The following is a 19,925-nucleotide window of genomic DNA, read 5'->3' on the forward strand; positions in this document are numbered from 1 at the left end:
TGCTTTGATAACATTGTTAAGTTGAGATTTACACTGAATATTTTATTTAACTGCTACTGTATTAAATGCTGATGTTAAAAGGGTTTGCACAACAAATGTTATGGCACTTTCGTTCATATGGCTGAACATTGAAAATAAAATTGCGCTATACACTACTTTTTAATTCATTATTGGATTTTGCGTATACAAATGCGATTAATCGTGATTAATCAGGGAAATCATGCGATTAATCGGGATTAAAACTTTTAGTCGTTGCCCAGCCCTACTTTAAATCAATCAATATTCCACACACTCACAGTTATCCATTCATTATTCTCCAGGAAATAAAGTGAAAATCTGTCTCTTTGCTCGAATGTGATCCGGTCGTTACCTGCACTGTTGAAAACTGGCCTTCGTGACTGAGACAAGTAAAGGATGTAGCAGTACTTACATGTAAATGATGGGCAGTTAAGGCCAATTTATGCCTCTCTGTTTTTTCTATTACGGACAGATAAGACCGCCCTATCCGTCGTGGAACGCCCTCTCCGAGCGCCTCGGAGAACTTTTCGTACACGTCTGATTTTTCTAACTGTACGTGTTAATTTCGGAGACCCCACGGACAGCTCTTGGCTGTGATTGGTCCGCGAACGACATCATTTCCGTATGACGTCATTTCCGTATTTCCGGACCTCAAACTTCCTGTTTACTTGTAGCAACAAACACGAACACAACTATGATTCTACGATTAATGTGACGTGTGTGTTAAGCCAGCGGAGTTGTCCGGCTGACGGTGGCTCGTTAGAGCACTGAGGGCATGTGTGCACGGTCACATACGGTTAGAACGAGCTTTCAAAACGGCGCTAGCAGGCTAGGCTAGCGGGCTAGGCTAGCCACCATGCTAACTGCGGTGGTAACAGTGCAAGAACCCGCCGTCACGACTTTAATTCCACTTCTATCATGACACTGTTTCTATAATACCGTCAGGTTAGAAGCAAACACTGGGTAGTAGTAGTTAGTGCCGGGAGTCCCTGCTGACTGTGTGTGGAAGCTGGGGGGGAGCTAGGTCCGTGTAGCTTCTAGCTACATGTAGCCTCAAGCAGATTCAAGCTGTGGAATCAGCAACACAGTTCGGAAACAAGACCGGGGAACCGCTGCGCTAAGAAACGATTACATCAGCATCTTGACCCGCTGGGTGTCACTTTATTTAGTTGTGTTAGTTGCCATGGTTCAGTGTGTGGGACGCAAGCTAACAGATGTCAACAGAGACACGTGGACTTCTTCTTCCCAAATGGGGTAGGCTTCTCTGAGCTCGTCTTCCGTTGCGCCACCTATGGGTTTGGCGATGAATTTTTTCATACGTACTGTGTCGGAGAAGTAAAAATCAAAAAGACTCTTCGCCCCCCGCGGAGACCTCTCCGAGAAACGGACACGTAGTAGTATATAAGAGCCTTAACTCTGGTAACATAATAAAAACTGAAGAGACAAAACAACGTGGAAACGTTTTTGGCTTTTCGACAGTGAAGATATGGCTAATTTACTAGATTCATATACAAATGGACTACAAAGATATATCCAACATAGATATAACTAAACAATGATGAGATCCAGTTTTGATAATCTGTGTTTAGTAGAAAAACAAAGGAACAGGGAACAAACACAGATGAGGTTGTTTGCAGCCATTTCTTCTTCCTCTCTCTTTTTCAGGAAGTCTGCCATCACCGAGATGTTTGTCACTTTTCCTGTCACATGACCTCCCGTCAACTGACAGCGGCTGTGGAAACACCACAACACGTCTCATGGTGTGAACGTCTGCAGACGGCACGGGGAGCTTTCACCGGGGCCGCAGAGAAAACACCACCAGCAAACGTTTCACTCACAGCAGGTTATGGTTGAATATGGCAATGCATTCATTTCAGTATTGTCTGTCATGCATACACTGTGAAGAGTCATTTGTAAAAAGCAATGTTTCATGTACCGATGCTGCTGTTTTACCACTTTAGATGTTATATTTGTTTCTAATGCAGCAAAAAGCTCTTTTTTGTTTTTCCGTCTGGTTTACACCCGGGACTCATGTGTCTCATGCAGTTGTTGAAATAACTGCGACAACTCCAGAAGGACATAAGAACGTGATAAAGACAAATACATGAGGCTTGTCAGAATATGATGTTTAGTCTCTGTCCGCTGTGGATCTACATGGAATCCAGCTGCAGGTTCTCCACATCTGGATCCTGCAGTTTGTCCTCTGAGGCTCATACGTTTGCCTAAACACCATTTTCTCTAGATTTGCACGAGAGCAGAGAAAATAAACCTCCACTGCAGCGATGGGACGATTATCGAACAGTAATTTGCATCCGGGCACGTGTCTGGTGTGGCACTGAGCGTGGGAGGCTGTGGCTCAGGAGGTAGAGTGGGTTGTGCACAAAGGTCAACGGTTCGATCCCTGGATCCTGGATGTTCTGAATGCTGGAATGTCCTTGAGGAAGACACTGAACCCCACATAACCCCGTGTGTTAATGTGTGTGTGAATGTGACCTGTGAAGTGAAGCTCTTAGAGTGGTGCTAAAGTGCTGTGTAAATACTGTCCATTTAGCAGTGACGCCCATAGGACACTGACCTCAGGTTAATTATGTTTTAATGTACAATAAGTGGATTTATGTGATGTTAGGTCCAGTATTGACATTTCTTTTATTCAGCAGGAAAGGGAAATACATTTTTCCCGTTATGCTTTTAGCCTTTAACAACTTGCTTCAGTCTATTCTGGTAAACAATGACTCAAACTGTTATTATAACATTGCTGATTATACAAGTTATTTATAATTATACAAAAAAAAACAAAAATTTTGACTTTGAGGATAAAGTTGTAATATTACAAAGAGAAACTTGTAATGGAACGAGAGATAAGTCATCATATAATGTAAATATATTTGGGATTGAAGAAATAAGATATAATATTCAAAAAATAATCCTGCAAAAAAACTCATGTGTTTAAAATATGTTGTCGTCTTAACCCTCCAAACTAAAGCAAATATTTGCAAGAGAAAACCTAACAATAAAAGGTCTTACAACATTTTCTGTCCCACAATAAAATGTGAGAGTAAAGTTCACAACACAACTGCCTTTGTTTGGTTTGTGGTCGTTGCCACAATCTCTTTGTAGCGATATGGATCTTTATTGATCCAGAGGGAAATCAGGGACATTCTTATGACCTTAAACCTGCAGAAAAACCTACGTCCGGATAAAACTGTTCTGCAGCAACTTCTTCCCCCAAACCATCAGATTCATAAACCCTTGTTAGTTTTTTAATTTAAACAACCATGTGGTCACTAATGACAGAATGACCACGACTCCATGGCTGCACCAAAGTGTTCAACTTACCATCTATCAACCTCACCAGTCAAAGCTTCATGGAAATTTTCCTGACATGTTGAATAAGACTCAAATCAGAGAGAAGTTGTTAATGGAAATTTCAATTTAGGAAACATCTCCCGTGAGAGGAAGATGCTGATTGAACTACAATTACAAAAATAATGTTAGATATATTTTACTTTAATTCAACGCAGGATGTTTGGCTCCCTGAACATCACACTGACTCATTTGGATGATGCAAAGTTGCCTTAAGGAGCTTGTGTGTGTGTGTGTGTTGTGTGTGTGTTGTGTGTGTGTGTGTGTGTGTGTGTGTCTGCATTTGAGTGAAGCAGTGTTTTCTAGTCAGTGTGTTTACTTCTGTGTTTGCAACAACAAATCTGGACATTTGCGCTTATATAACAGATGGAGAAGCAAAACCAAAGCTGGGGAAGTGCATCACGTGTGTGTGTGTGTGTGTGTGTGTGTGTGTGTGTGTGTGTGCGTGTGTGTTATTTAGCAAGTGAATCCTTTTAAATGTGGACAGATTTCTCCGCAAACCACTGAGCAGGAAAATCTGAGGCAAACTGGTGATTTTGAACCATATAAATAAAATAAACTTTTCTGAACACAAAAAAGAGTTTTAGTGTTGGAGGCAGAAGAAAAACATGAAGTCCATATATATATAAATTAAAGTCACATCCAGTTTGGAGAAGACTTCTTCAGGTGAACTGAGGGTCGAGCTCCTCGGAGGCTGGAGAGTCGAGCAGCGAGTTCGACCTCATCCAAGGTCTCAAGCTGCAGGCCGGTGATTACTGATTCAGAAGCTCAGTGCTGAACCTTACAGGAAATACATTTATAAATATATATAAATAGCATAATGGTCAGTAAAGCTGCTCCTTGGAGGTTAAATATTCTAATTGTCAAATGCTGTTTGCAGAGTGAGAGTCACACTTAACACAAGTTAATGCAAAACATAAGCAGGCAGTGTAAACAGCTCAACTATGACAACACACTGAATCGTTTCTTTTCACTGCAGAAAACTAGAGGATAAAAAAACTGATCATTTATCATAACTTTTATTGATTTAAATATAACAAGATAAATAGTGTTGTCAGATAAATTACACATATCAGTGTTATTCTGTGACTCATTGTGTTCAAATAAGTTCACAGGAAGTTTGAGTTCGATGAGTTCAATAACCTCATGGTGGAAATTAACTGGCCCCGCCCACCGCACAGCTCAGACACGCTGCCGTCCAATGAGAGCGCTCGGTGGCTGCAGGTGACTTTGTTTACTCGGGATTTGTTTCGACACATCTCATTTCATTTCTGCAGAAGAGCAAAGAGCAAAGTCATGCTTCAAGTTTGTTGTGCTTCCTTTTTTTTGGGGGCCAATTGCAAGACGTTACATTTCCTCAAAGCAAAAACAGAGCGATCCCTCTTATCTGTGTTTTGCTGCTTCGACCACATCTCTGGCTCGCTGCTACATTCTGTTTAACTCGAGCAGCACATGGCAGCTCAGCATTTGCTCTGCAGAGATAAAAACCTCATGGTGGATGCATGAGCCTGATCTGGACTGTGTGCATGTTGTGTCCAGCTCGGTGTATAAGGAATCAAAGATCATCTGAAGTTTGTGCTTCAGTTTGCAGGAACTGTCACGACTCTGCACATCTGGCTGACAGGGAATCAACTGGTCTTTCTTTGAAAAGTCACTTTTTCAAAAAATAGATTTCAAATCCTGTATTTGTTACAACCCCAGTTTGCAGTCTTGCAAAACAGTGTTGACTCTGGTTCTCTCCCAGACGAGATAAGACGTGGCCATAAAGACTCTTCAGGACAGAGGTTAACGTTTTGCTGTCAACACCACGTCTGTCTTTTATCTGCCGTGTCCGAGCAGCAGAGACGTGAAGCTCAATAAACTCTGAAATGCGGTCAAACGTAAGGAGAGGAGCGAAACTCTGGAGAACACGTCATAAAAAACACACGTATGTTTCAGGTCATGAAGTGAACATTGACCCAGGATGTGTGTAAGTGTCTGTGTGGCCATCGCTCCTCTTATTTGAATACATCAGGTATGTAAACCAGCCTCTGCCCTTGTGCTTGATCATTTCCTCATCAGACATAACCACACGTCTGTCTGGATTCAAATCCTCCTCCTCCTCCTCCTCCTCCTCCTCCTCCATCCACAACCTTATTTCCTTGGCAACACACACAAAGCTTCGGCCTGCAGGAAGATGAAGATGCAGCCGAGGGAAGAAACGAATGCCTTCACCTGAAAAACTGTTTTAAATCGACCTTCAGCAGCGATTGTCCTGCTGAATGATATTTGCTGCACTCAACACAAGCAGGACGATTTTGTTAAAGTTGAGACTTTTCTAACATGAATTGCAGTAAGATTTTACATAAACAAAAATATTTAATTCCAGAGTTTGGAAGAAGACAGAGATAAAACCTAAACCTCGGAATGTATAGTCAAATGTTGGGTCCGTGGTTGGAGAACATCCGGCCTCATGGTGGCGCTGGAGATGAGATGACAGGTTCAGGTTCAGTCTCTCAAGACTTGATTGTGAAAATCAAGCTGTAGTGTGAATAAAATCCACAAACACTGATAAGATCCGTTTTTAATTTGAGTTTCTGGTCTTTAAATAATTTATGTTTCTTATCGACGGTCATTTCACTTCTTATAAAATCCCTCACTGGCCATGTACGAAATTATTGAACATAAACATTCGCATTATATTTGTCGTCGCCCTCATTTCGGTGTATTTTTATAGATATTTATTATTATATTATTTTATGTTATAGAAGGACTTTGAAAAGGAACTTTGCCAGATACACGAAATCCCAAACAAACTTTATTTTCTTACTGTGGTCACTATTAAACTCATCACAATAATGAATCAATAATTAACTGAGCCGTTTTGGAAAGTGAGATATCGTGCATCTACTTTTCTGACTGTTGCTACGTTGCTAGGTAGCAGACGACCAGTGAGGGCGGGGCCAGAGTGACCGAGTTGAACGTGTCTTCTTCTACATCCTCTGAAAAACTCCAGCAGCCATTTGTTCCTCTGGAGAAGTTGTGAACTTGGGTCTGAAGATTGTGTCGGTTGTTTAACCCAAAATAGAAGCTCGATAAATCATTTAAACGTGTGTACAGGCCACACTCGGGAACATTGATTTATAAAGTCTACAGAATCTTTACTGCAGATAAACCAGGTAGGATAGACACAAAGATTTCACTCTTTCAAATCTGAAGTAGCTCAGGGGCGTGTACATGGAGCAAACATCCCATTCCAAACAGGATGTGCACCAGTGTTAATAAAACAAGCCTGGAGATGATGAATATTCTAAATCATGGAATAAAACATGATTATTTAACTGTGTTATGATCATTTTCACAGGAGACATTTTAACTTTTGCAGGAAATTCACTTTTTCTTGCAGACGCCTGAGTTGCATTGGGTGTCCCAGTGAAGCAGGTCATGTGACTGAACTGGCACCAGAACCCTGGAACTGGTGGAACTAAATGAATACATGTAAATATTCATTGATATTAATAATCGCACTTGCAGGTGGAAACAGAACAAGGTTCCTCTGAGTTCCTCTGAGTTCCTCTGGGTTCCACGGGTTCCTCTGAGTTCCTCTGGGTTCCTCTGGGTTCCTCTGAATTCCTCTGGGTTCCTCTGAGTTCCTCTGGGTTCCTCTGGGTTCCTCTGAGTTCCTCTGGGTTCCTCTGGGTTCCTCTGAGTTCCTCTGGGTTCCTCACACTGAGCCTCTTCATTCCCAGCACCGCGTGGACCTCAGCGGCTGCGCGCGCCTGCTGGGGTAATGGGGAAAGGGGGGGGGGGGGTGCTGGCGGGAGCGCGCATTAATGCTTCCGAATGCTGCGTTCAGCTGCAGCTCGGAAACCGGAGCTTCTCTGTGTAAACCCTCCGAGCAGGAAGCTGATGAACAGAGCTGCTCTGTGGAAGATGATGAGGAGCCCGACGCGTGTTTACGTTTCACATTCATCTGAATCTGGTTTCTATGGATTTGGGATTATTCCTCCTGGGGGGGGTGCTTCGGATCGTCCGAGTGGGGCAGTCATCTGGGGAGGATGATTTGTATTTATAATCTAATAACACGGACAAGATAAAAGCATTGAAAGTGAAAGCTGAATAGAATTAATAAGCTGTTTTTAGAAGTTTCCGTCCCCTACCTTTTTGTTTTCAGGGCGATATTGTTGCACCGAGATTAAACATGAGGTTTTGCATGGAAGCATTTTTACATCTGGGGAGGATGATTTGTATTTATAATCAAATAACACAAAATTTGTTATAAAAGACAAAATGCACGGAGAAAGAAAAAAACAGGAGGAGCTAAAAAAAACCCTTGTGCATCCAAAATGAATTTTACACACATAGAAAGAAGAGGAAATATTCTGCAGCACGAATGCATTTTTAAAGCATTTATTTCCCAAACCCTCACTTTTTATATTTTTTATATATTTTTATTCAGAAATGTTTATCTCAAAATAAATGTTACTTTGTATAAATATTGGTAAAAAGTGAGTAAATAAGAAGTAAACAGTGAGTAAATATATACTGGTTTCCCATTTTTTGTTGCTCTCCTGTGCATTTTTAAAGCATTTATTTCACAAACCCTCACTTTTTATATTTTTTATATATTTTTATTCAGAAATGTTTATCTCAAAATAAATGTTACTTTGTATAAATATTGGTAAAAAGTGAGTAAATAAGAAGTAAACAGTGAGTAAATATGTACTGGTTTCCCATTTTTTATTGCTCTCCTATGCATTTTTAAAGCATTTTTTTCACAAACCCTCATGTGAAGTCAAGAGCATGGTTATAAGCACACAACGTGGATATTTCCTGACGCTGCGTGCGGACCCTGAAGGCAGCAGGCGCTCGGCTCTCCTGTTGCTCGGAGGAGGAGGCAGGCCGGTAATTTTCCACTGGTTCTGATTCCCCCCCGATGCATGAGACAAAGGTCACAAACCGAGGCTTATAAATAGGGTCCAGAAATTCGGCTGCAGACGCGTCCAGCCCTCAGACACAGGAGGACACGGACAAGACAACACGGACACGGGACCAAAGCGCAAAGGACATTTAAAAGGACAAAACATTACAATACAAGAGAAGAATCCCATCAGCAGAGCAGGTAATGGAAAACACACGCACACAGACACACACACCTATATAAAGCAACGGGCCAGGATGAAGGAGATGCTCTGTTCTGATTGAGCGTCAGAATCCGGATTTTTGACGTCTTGCATTTCATTTTGTGTGATTTGCAATAAGCGCAGGTTGATTTTTATTGAATGGAAGATGAATTAAATATGAGAGTTTCTGGAGGATGTGTAGAATCAGAGGGGAATGGAGATGGAACGGTGTGTTGTGACTCTATTTACAGTGTGGGGATTCAGGGATGTTGTGTGTCCTGATGCTGTGGCTCTTTATTGTGTTGTGTTGGGATAAATGCTGCTGTGTGTGTGAGAGTGTGCGTGTGTGTGAGGGAGGAGAACTGGTGGATTTGTAGAACGGGCTTTGAACGCAACACGAGCAGGTATCATTTTTGGTTTTTAGGTCTTTATTCCAATTTTGAGGTTTATCTTTTCCTCCTTGAATGCCTGTTTCATTCTCATTATTCCGGATTAAATTCCCATCAGATCCAGACTGGTTGAGGATGTGTGTCACACTTCCAGGTCTCACCACTGGTTCTTTCTTTCTCTCTCTCTTCCTTTAATCTACACACGTGGACCTGAAGTCATTTCTTCTCTCACTCTTTTTTTTTTAAAAATTTGTGTTCTATTTGTGTTGACTTTGTGTGATCTTTTAGAATTCGTTATTGAGGAGAGGAAAACGCGCTCGGGGAGAGAGAGAGAGAGGGGGGGGGGCGGAGATGCTCTTCAGGCGCACGTTGCACATCGTGCGCTTCCCCCCCCCCCCCTCTCTCTCTCTATACCTTTTGTCTCGCACTCTCTTCTCCTCTCTTGTTTGACTTGGCCCTTTTTGTTGAAAGGTGACTTCTCCTTTTTGTGTTGGTCCAGGGCCTGTTCAAAGATTCTCTGTGCCAGTGAGCAAATAAAACGAGAGTGCAGTTGTGTTTTTTTTTTTAATTTTTGCACAATCCTGCAGTGCACACAAGACCAGAGGTTGTGTTGTGTGTTGTGGAGAAGCAAAATCTCATATTTCTAACATCTACTAAGCTCATGTGTCATCCAACGTGCAGTTGTATAATCCGTTTTATCTGAAACATGAAGCTTCTCCACTTCCTCAGTTTTTTGCATTTTGGGGTTTGAAATGTGTGTGTGTGCAGAATACGTTTTGTTTTATTCTTGTGTCTGTTTGAGTCTCGTCTATGTGACCTTATGATAAAATGAGAGAAATACAGTTAGTGGAGCTGCAGAGTGTTTTGAATGTATGGTCGGTTGTGATAGCAGGTGACTGCCTCCATTTTGGATCTGTTTCAACACTGGAAAATTACCCAGTTGTTGACGCCCACAGTCCACCAGAGATTAGCACTTTTTTTTTTTTTCTTCTTTGCATTGGTGAAGAGTTGCACAACACATTCAGACGACTACGAAAAATCATTGTAAATCTTATTTGCTTTTAATAATTTGACCATATTTTGTCATTTTTAAAACCAGAATTCCTAAGATTTAACTTTAAAAGCATTGAGAGTGAAAGCTGAATGGAATTAATAAGCTGTTTTTTAGACCTTTATGTCCCCTACCTTTTTGTTTTCAGGGCGATATTGTTGCACCGAGATTAAACATGAGGTTTTGAATGGAAGCATTTTTAACAGCAGGTATTTATTGGGCTTTTGGCCGGATATTAAAGCCCTGAAACCATCTTTTAAGATCACAGTGGGACAATAAAACAAAGCAACAGTTCATTTAATGAGACCTGGAGAAAGTTGTTGGTTTGCTTCTCTCCCTCAACTATGCAGACGGAGGCAGAGACGCATCACAAACAAAGTGTGACGCCACATTTTTGGAATTTCTTTTCCTCTCTAGCTGTTGTTGGGATGGAACCTCCGTTGTTTTGGAGACACTGCCTGACTGTGCGTGTGCGTGTGTGTGTGTGCGTGTGTGTGTGTGTGTGTGTGTTCCTTGGCCCTGAGTTTTAATCTAATCTCCACGGCTGCAGACTCCTGCTGGAGCTGATGTGCGGTAACCTTCTGAATTACTCACTGTGAGCTCCGGATCGAATCGGACCCCATCACATCTGATCTGGTTAAGTTCCTGTATATCGAAAGTGGGGTTGGGCTAATGGACGATGTCATCACCACCCACCCCCCCCCCCCCGCTCCACCCAGAGCTCTTAACGTCCAGTCAGCGAATCAGGTGATGCCCGACATGGCTGCCGGTGTGTTCGGCTCAGTGGAAGCAAACTTCTGTAAAAGGTGGAAAACTTGTGTGAAACTAATGAGTTTCTGAGAAGCGAAACTTTTTCAGACAGAGAAATCGTTTTGCTCGAGTGGTTCGGGGGGGAAAGTTTCCTCCAGTGCAGAAAGTTAGTATCTGTCTGTTTCCGTCTACCTCCACCAGGGATCGTGGATCAAACCGGTGGAGGTTTGATCCACATCATCCCAACCAGTTGTTGCTCCAACTTGCTTGTGTGGTTGTTGTGTATTTTGTGTATTTTCCCCGTCGGGAGCACATTTTTCAGATTGCTCCATCACCACTGGAATTCACTAACGATCAAATACCACTGAGCTGCTCTGCCAGACTTTGCCCGCGGCAAGAATCCAGTTCTTCATCTTCTTATGAGCGAAGCATCACTTGAGCACACGCATCACTTCCTGTGCGCTGGAGGCTGATGCAAGGAAGAAAGTCCCAGTTGCATGTTTACTTTAGAACATTAAACCCCTTTTTCTTCGTACACTGGCGAAATGAAAACCTTCAAATCTTGTTCTGAACGAATCGGACAAACTAATTGAAATTGTTGAAGTGGAATGTTTGCGGTTTTTGCGAGACGCGTCTCTTTGTCGTGTTGTGCGTCTGTCGGAGCGGCAGTGAAAGCTGCTTCATTAACCGCAGGCTTGTTTGCTGTTAAATCATTTATTAAGTCGGTAACCTGAGGTGAGTGCAGTGTGTGTGTGTCTGTGTGTGTCTGTCTGTGTGTGTGTCGGTGAAATCTCAGCCACCGGCCTGGCAGCATTCTCACCGAAGCGTCTTGAAATGGAAACGGAGCTCGGCTGAGCGAGTGGACACTGACACTGTGAATAGAACCCCCCCCCACCCCCAATGACAAACTTTTACGACGGGCCGTCCTTGACCAGCGTGAACTTCTAACCCACACACACACACACACACACACACACACACACACACACACACACTCACTATCGCACACGTCATCTTAATGTCGTTAGAGCCGCCTCATTAGTCCGGCATGATTTTCTTTTAATTGCATTGTAGTTGTGGTCTGAGCAGCTAATGAAAGTGCTGTGCAGCTTTTCAAAGGTTTCATCTTCCTCGACAGGGAAAGTGTTTCACGTGTTGATTTACAGCCGGCCGCCGCAGGACAGTCACACTTCATCTGATTAAAAAGAAACATCGGTTATTTCTGTCGCGTGTGACACCGAGTGAGCTTCCTCATTCATTGCCAGGATGATGGAATTTAATCAGAGATGCAAGGTGAACGCCCCCTGGAGGCGCTGAGGCTGTTCACCAAAGATATGTTGGAATTTCCCAAATTTTGCATCAAAAATCCTCTGATAAACGGTTCAGCAGCAATCAGAGGCAGCTCCCAAATGAAAGATGGAATAGAGAGTTTGTAAATCTGCAGTTTACTGACAACAGAACCTGATACGGGTTCATATATTAAGTCTCGACTCGTGCCAATTTATACTCTTCACATCAGAAGATCGTTTAAACATTGAGGCCCCAGATTGCAGTCGTTCCTCTTTGTGTTTCGAAGTATCTCATGACTCCGACTCGTGGCCTTGTCGTAAATCCAGTTTCTTTACGAGTTTCCAGACAGACAACCTGTCGTGTGCCAACGTTTTTTTTTTAAATAGCAATAGCACCTGTGACCTCCTGAGCTCCTGTGAGCGTGCTGGTCTTAAAATGACAAGTGATCAGACGCATTTATCTTTTGATATCTTCAAGCAGCGTAGAGCGGTTCTGCTTTCAACCGTGAAACAGCTCGGCTGCTGTCGGTGGTGAAATATTTCACATTTATTTTAAGGGTGTAAAGATAACGATATGCACTCACACTGGCAGGTGCATGACGCGTGCACAGATGATTCCCTCGTGTGCAAAGTTAAACCATTTCCTGATGTTCCACCAGTGATCCACCAGTGATCCACCAGTGATCCACCAGTGTTCCACCAGTGTTCCACCAGTGTTCCACCAGTGTTCCACCAGTGATCCACCAGTGATCCACCAGTGATCCACCAGTGATCCACCAGTGATCCACCAGGGATCCACCAGTGTTCCACCAGTGTTCCACCAGTGTTCCACCAGTGTTCCACCAGTGTTCCACCAGTGATCCACCAGTGATCCACCAGTGTTCCACCAGTGATCCACCAGTGATCCACCAGTGATCCACCAGTGATCCACCAGTGATCCACCAGTGATCCACCAGGGATCCACCAGCGATCCACCAGCGATCCACCAGCGATCCACCAGCGATCCACCAGCGATCCACCAGCGATCCACCAGGGTGCCAGCGTTCAGGACTGAACTGAAGCCCGGATCTGGTCGGATTCCGCTGCCTTCAAGAGAATTTAGCCGTTTGCACTCGTGTGTGATGACGATTTAAAAATCTGCCGTTTTCTTTCGGCGAGTCCGAAATTCACGATAAAGCTGATCTCTGAGTGCAAAGCTTTGAGACCTGGAACCAAAGCGATACTCGTTCGATACTTGCGGATACGTCGGTGACGGATTGTGAAGCTTAGTGAGTCTGGTACTGTGCGATTGTGTTGGCGTTGTGTTTAAACAGCACTGCTGACCTGCTGTAACCCCTGACTGTTGACTCTGGGTAGATAAGAGCGACAGACATGCCCGTCGGTGTTTTTCTCTAACTTCTTATCTCTCACTTGTTGTTTTCTGTTACACTTGACGTCTGGTTTTATCGTTGTGTCCCAGTCGCATCTCCTCCTGACCCACTTCTCTCTCTCCGACTCTCACATTATCTCACTTTCTGTGACACATAAACATTTTAGTGCCCGCACTCCATCTTGGTACGGCCCTCCCTCCCTTGTTTTTTTTAGCCTCCCCCTTTACCTCCCTCTCTCTTTATCTGTCTTGGTTAACTTTTAACAGCTCTTTCATTCAACCTATTTTTCTCTGTCCCTTTCTTCCTCCCCCCCCATAACCTCTCCCTGTCTCCCTCTATCCATGTCTCTCCTTTGTCCTTGGTTTTTCCCTCTTTCTCAAACAATTATACTCACAAAAAAAAATTGGTCTGTTTATCTTTCTCTAACATGAAAGTGAGAAATGTCTCAAATGGCGTGAACGAAAAATTAGGAAAAGAAAAAAGATGTTGGATGGAGGAAAGGAAAATGTTGTGAGAACTACAAATGGATGAGTGTGAAGAGCGACGGAATAAACGGGAGGAACGAAAACAAGATGATGTGCGGAACAGGGAGTAATTGAGGAGGAGGAGAAGATACCGAGGGGGGAGTTTATTAAAAGTTAAAGAGCAAGTAAACATTCAAGGGAGGAGAAGAAGAAGAAGAAGAAGAAGAGGGAGGCATGGGAAGGGAGTGAAACAGAAGGAGAGGACAGAGCAGTGGAAGAGAAGAATAAGGAAGGTTAGCAGCACAATGATGGAAAGATTTGATGAAGTCCATTTTACATGTTCAGAGTTTTTTATTAATTTTAATCTGCTCTCTGGAAGCGTTTGTGAAAAAAATTCCATTTTAGTGACGTGCAAAATGTTGCTTTCGTGTGAAGGAAATAAACTTTTATTTTGGTTTCATATCCACATCAGTGGGACTAAGACTGTGATCCAGGGATTTCTATCAAGGTTCAGAAACCGAAGACGTATCGTTGGGATGTGATTGAATGAAAACTGAAGGAGGAGAGGAGGGGGGGGGGGGGAAGAGAGAGAAAGAGAGAAAAACGAGAAGACGGAGTGAAAGAAATTGCAGCTGAGTGTGGGGAGGAGGGGCGGTCAACCCAGTGGAAATGTACATGGTCTTAAAATAGGAGAGTGTGTTATGTAAGAGGTTAGGGAGTGAAGTAAGTGTGTGTGTGTCTCTGTGTGTGTTTGCGTGTATGTGTGAGTGTTTTATGTGTGTTTGTGTTATCTGGTGTTGCGCTGGGTTATGAAGTCATAGTTTACAAGTCCAGAGTCTGTATCCAGTGGTGTCACACACACACACACACACACACCAGACAATGAGCCCCTATGTTTTACACCGGGCTTTTGGCCTGAGCTTTAAATCGTCCCACAGTTCATTGCGGTTCCCACGGCCGCTCTCGCTCTCTGGAGGTCGGCTTATGAGCAGCGGTGCAACAACAACATTTCCTGCTGTTCTATCTCTGCCCTGGCGCTGAGAGACGCTGGTGACTTTCACTGCCGTCACAACTTGCCCGAAGACGAATCCCTCCACTCGAAATGGGAATCGACAAATCCCTCATCCTACACATGTAGAAGACAGCAGTCCAGTAGTGACTAGTTGTTTTTGGGATTACTCAAGCTAGTTTTCTTCGGTTGATCCGCCACAGCAGCTGCTGCGGCTTACGCTCAACACGCCACTCCGTCCATTTTCCGCCTCTTATCCAGAGTGGTTTCTTGGGTTGTGGTGGCACCAAAATAGTCAAAAGGGACCCTTGACATCCTACACCCCCACCACAGATGGAATCCCTCCAGTGTGTCCTGCTCAGGGGGTCTTCACTCTGTCTGACATGTCCGGAACTCCTCCATCGAAAAGGCATTTGAGAGGCGACCGTGAAAAACGACTGGATATCCGAGCTGCTGCTTATCTCCGAACCTCGTATAGAAAACTAATTTCAGCTGCTTGTATCCTTGATCTCATGATTTCCATCAAGTGGGCACCTAGTCGTCCTGCTCACGGCAGAGAACTGCAAGGTCCGCTTGTTTGCACAAGGCTCAGCAGAGGCCAACAAAAGCAGGCTACCTATTCACAATGGTCGGTATTGTGGCCTTTTTTTAAGGCATTTTCCAGTGCAGGATGTCACATGTGCTGCAGGTATTTCAAGTTGAAGTAGCATTTTACCAAAGAAAGTGCAATACGAAATGAAATGTCTCTTCCAACACAGGATTTTGAAACTGTAAAGAAATACCTGAGAATAATTGGGTAACATGGCTTCCCATTTGCTTCAGTTGACTTCCTTGATCATTGATATCAATGTGCATCCATGTTGATTTTGGTTCCTTTCATTGATATCATACAGTGAATGTTGTTTCCTTTTTAATCTTCCTCCGGTTGAGCTCATTCTTTTTTTTATTCTTCTCTTGATTGTTGTAGATGAAACAATATCGGTAGTTATTTCCAATCCTGTGATAAAGAACCGCTCAATGCGAAAAAAGAAAGTAAAGTTAGATCTCTTGCATTTTCATCATTTTTTTGTATATATTGGTAAAGAAATTGGAAAATATTTGACTTGTACTTTATGTGGTACATGTTATACAGTTGTACAGATGGTAAAGGCTTTCATGGAGTGCCACAAGGTTCGATTCTGGGTCCTCTACTGTTAAATTCCATCGCAGCAAAGACAGAATCTTTCAGTTTGTTTTCACTTTAAGAAAGAACTACATATTGATTATTCCAGCCACAGCAGTCCTGCAAGATTTCCTGTTATCTCTAATACATTGTTGGTTTAGTTTTTCACGATAACATGTCAATCCGGCTCTGAGCTGGAAGTAACATCATTATCCGTCATCGCTCTTATTATCTACCCATGATAACAGCGTGTCACAGACATAACGGCGTCGGCAATCTCACAGCAGGAAACACTTCAACACAATCGTTGACTTGTTTCAGGGAAAGTTAGAAGCACAGTGGGAAAGATTTCAGATATCATTTACACACACACACACACACACACTCCTGTCGACTGCTGCTGTCTGCATTGTTATGCCTCATGCAGAGGTTTTATATATATAGATACTTGACATTCATGCTGTGTGTACACTGTATAAAACGACATACGGAATTTACCCAATAAATCTAAGGTAACAAATAACCTTCATCTCAACAGCTTTGAAACACTAAAACAAATTAGGGAAAGTTTCTACATAACAAAATAATTACCCATAGAAATTTAGGCAGAAACAAAGACATAAAATAATGTATTTGTTTATATTCAATTTGCGTGAGTATTTGTGACCCCATCAGCTTGTGCAAGGCAGAACACTTGTATTTTTAAATTCCACTTGTTTTGTCGTGATACCATAATTTTAACAGTAATAAATCTAATAGATCAGAAACACTAAGTCGACCTAGGGGACATTAATACAGGACAGACTGTAGATGTTACTCCAAGAGAACTGTGTTGCATACAATATACATATATTATGAAATCTTTGATGAAAGTATTACATTTTTATTCCAATCGAGTCAAATGTTATATGGTGTAGTAAAGAGCTGCCCTGCATAATGTATAAGTGTTCTATAAATAGTTCCAATAGTTCAAACCATTATTTTACCAACAAGACATCGTTGGTACTTTAATATGTCACCGCACAGAGGAGAGGGGAAGAAGAGACTAGAGGGAAATAACAGTCTGTTGCATGTGCTGCTCACTAATATTCCAAAATCAATTTTAAACAATTTGGATGGATTGTATCTAGCACCCTATGGGCAGTGACAGAAGAAAACAAATGTTGTCTTGTCTTCAGGAAGTCAGATGGACGGGGAACGAGAGGGAGAGAGTGAGAGAGAAGTATTGAGTGTCAGTGGTCTGACAGATGGACAGACAGCGACAGACATCTGAACACTGACCGATCCCGGAGTCATACGTTAGTTTTAATGAGGAAGGGAGGGAGTCGTAGAATAGACTCATCTTTTTTTACATGTAAACAAATATACAAGACCAGAAAATCTTGATTTTTGAAGGATTCCACACGGCATCTATTGCACTGGTGTCAATCCTGGGACAGGAACCTCTCACATGGGAAAACTCAAATTCATGCCCTGAAGGCTTCCAGGTTAAACCCTGACTCACTCAGCTCTCGTTCTAATGGATGAGTTATTGTTAAGGTAAATATACATGAAGCTGTTTGAATAGTTTTCTATTCCTAATGCCCAGTACTTCCTGGTAGGGATGCACCGATATGGAAATTATTGGCCGTTACCAATGTTTCAAACAACAATCTAGCCGATATCGATATTTGTTTATTTAATTTGTTGTCAAATAGACTATCATTGGTTGGCCGTGTCTACTTAGTCTAAACGTCCACGTGAACAAAACAGATTTAAAACAAGTCAAGATGGAAAAACAAACAACACAACCAATTTTATAAGTAAACGCAAAAACAAATTTGTAAAATTATACATTATATATATATATTGTTATAATTTTTCAGTCAGTTGAAATAAATCCTGAAGAGAACAATTTTGGGTTGTTTTGTGTCTGTATAGGCCTACTATAAAAAGCACTAAGCACTTTTAATTTTGGTACTTGTACTTTTACTTTTGATACTTAAGTACATTTCAACACCAGATACTTTTGATACTTAAGTACATTTAATTTGAGCAACTCTAAGACTTTTACTCAAGTCATTTTCTGACGGGTGACTTTTACTTTTACCAGAGTCACTTTCAAGTAAGAAATCTGTACTTTTACTCAAGTATGGCTTTCAAGTACTTTATACACCACTGACTAAACTTAATTTAAAGGAGACATATTATGCCCGTTTTACCACAAGTTGATATGGTTCCTTGGGGTCTTAATGAAATGTCTATAACATATTTTGGTCAAAATACCACAAGGATCATTTAAAACAGCACCTCAGATTGACCTGTTTTGAGTGCTTATGTTTTGTTATGACTTTTGTTCAGTTAAGACACCGTGCTAAAGGAGTATTGAGATGTCCTGAGGGTCAGTGAACAGGTCGGGGTGGGGCATGTGACAGTTCTAGACCAATGGGGTGGGGTTGTGTGGGATGACAGGTTCTCATTGGGTGGTTTGTTGGGGGTCAGGGGTGAATGAGGAAGGAAGTGTCGAAGCGGTTATTGATGTGAGGAGTGTCGGTGAACGAACAAGGAGTGTGACATGTTCGTGTTGACTTTAATAAAAGTACAAATAAGAGAAGAAGTTCCGTGTCGTCTGTGAGGCGGGGATGTTACAATACCAATGAACATTGGCCACTGCCGTCCGTGAAGGTCAAGTTTATTAACAATGCGCCTATGGCAGTACACAAGGCGAATATCGGTAATACATCGGTGCACCACTATTTCCTGGTCTTTATTTTGAGCATTTATTGCAGCTTTGAAAACCACGTAGATGTGCCCGTGTTCTGCAAGAACATCTTAATGTTCGACTTCCTGGAGATTTTTGTTGGTCAACCTGGACGGGGAAACTTCTGCCACCAGCCAAAAATCTGGAGCTGGAAAGTTGGGTTGTTTCTAAGTTTGTCCCCTCGCCATAGCAACAGTAGATGTGGTTCCTGTTAGTTGATTATTTGCAGACAAGTCTAACTGGAATGGTTCTCTGTCTCCTGTTTCCACAGAATGGCGCAGAAAGAGAAACTTCAGTGCCTGAAGGATTTCCACAAGGACACTCTGAAGCCGTCACCCGGTAAGAGCCCTGGCACCCGGCCCGAAGACGAGGCCGAGGGCAAACATCCTCAACGGGAGAAGTGGTCCAGCAAGCTGGACTTTCTTCTGTCCGTGGCAGGCGGCTTCGTGGGTTTGGGGAACGTCTGGCGTTTCCCATACCTCTGCTACAAGAACGGTGGAGGTGAGGCCAGAGAAATAATGGATCTCTTTATATTTGCCTATCAAACATTGTCTGTTTGATTGTTCAGATTTGAATTCATGCTCATTCGTTATTAACTCTTTATTTCCCCGTCTCTCGTGTCCTCCTTCCCTCACTCCACCCAGGTGCATTTCTCATCCCCTATTTCATTTTCCTGTTTGGCGGAGGTCTGCCCGTCTTCTTCCTGGAGGTCGCCTTGGGTCAGTTCACCTCCGAGGGCGGCATCACCTGCTGGGGGAAGCTCTGCCCCATCTTCACTGGTACGTAGCCCCTCAAATGCATCAGGGTGGAATAGATTAACCCTGATAAGGCAGAAATATGTAGATCATAAAATAAATGGTCGTATAGAGAAGTAAAATAAAGGGTGTGGATATTAGGCTGGTTGTTGAAATGTAAGTGTTTTTTTGTGCTTTCGGTTGAACTAACCGTGGCACAAATATACATCTTTGGTTCCAACTCACTCGTGTTGTTTACAGGCAGCAGTCGAGCAAAAGCCCTAAGAACACAATGTACTGTTTGTGCTCACAGCAACAAACAGCAGGCACACCGCTAACAACCACTGGTTAGAGATATATTCCCTCAGGAGTTGGTGGAGACCCAAAATGGAGCCAAAAGAAACACAAATGTTTCTCTGTAATTACAGGATGTGCAAATTAGCAACACGTCAAATTATAAAGGAGCATAAATTATCCCCGTAGT

General features: G+C 42.6%; 1 protein-coding gene across 1 annotated transcript in view; it reads left to right on the forward strand.

Moving 5' to 3' along the window:
• Positions 1–8,329: 8,329 nt before the first annotated feature.
• LOC132999385 (sodium- and chloride-dependent taurine transporter-like) overlaps positions 8,330–19,925 on the forward strand; it is a 36,935-nt gene continuing 25,339 nt past the window's right edge. The window contains exons 1-3 of the mRNA XM_061069045.1: positions 8,330–8,482; positions 18,979–19,208; positions 19,352–19,486. Coding sequence (XP_060925028.1) covers positions 18,980–19,208; positions 19,352–19,486 — 364 coding nt within the window. The 5' untranslated portion in view covers positions 8,330–8,482; position 18,979. The remainder of the gene's footprint in view (positions 8,483–18,978; positions 19,209–19,351; positions 19,487–19,925) is intronic.

Source organism: Limanda limanda, chromosome 4, assembly GCF_963576545.1.
Source record: "Limanda limanda chromosome 4, fLimLim1.1, whole genome shotgun sequence".
Lineage (NCBI taxonomy): Eukaryota > Metazoa > Chordata > Actinopteri > Pleuronectiformes > Pleuronectidae > Limanda > Limanda limanda.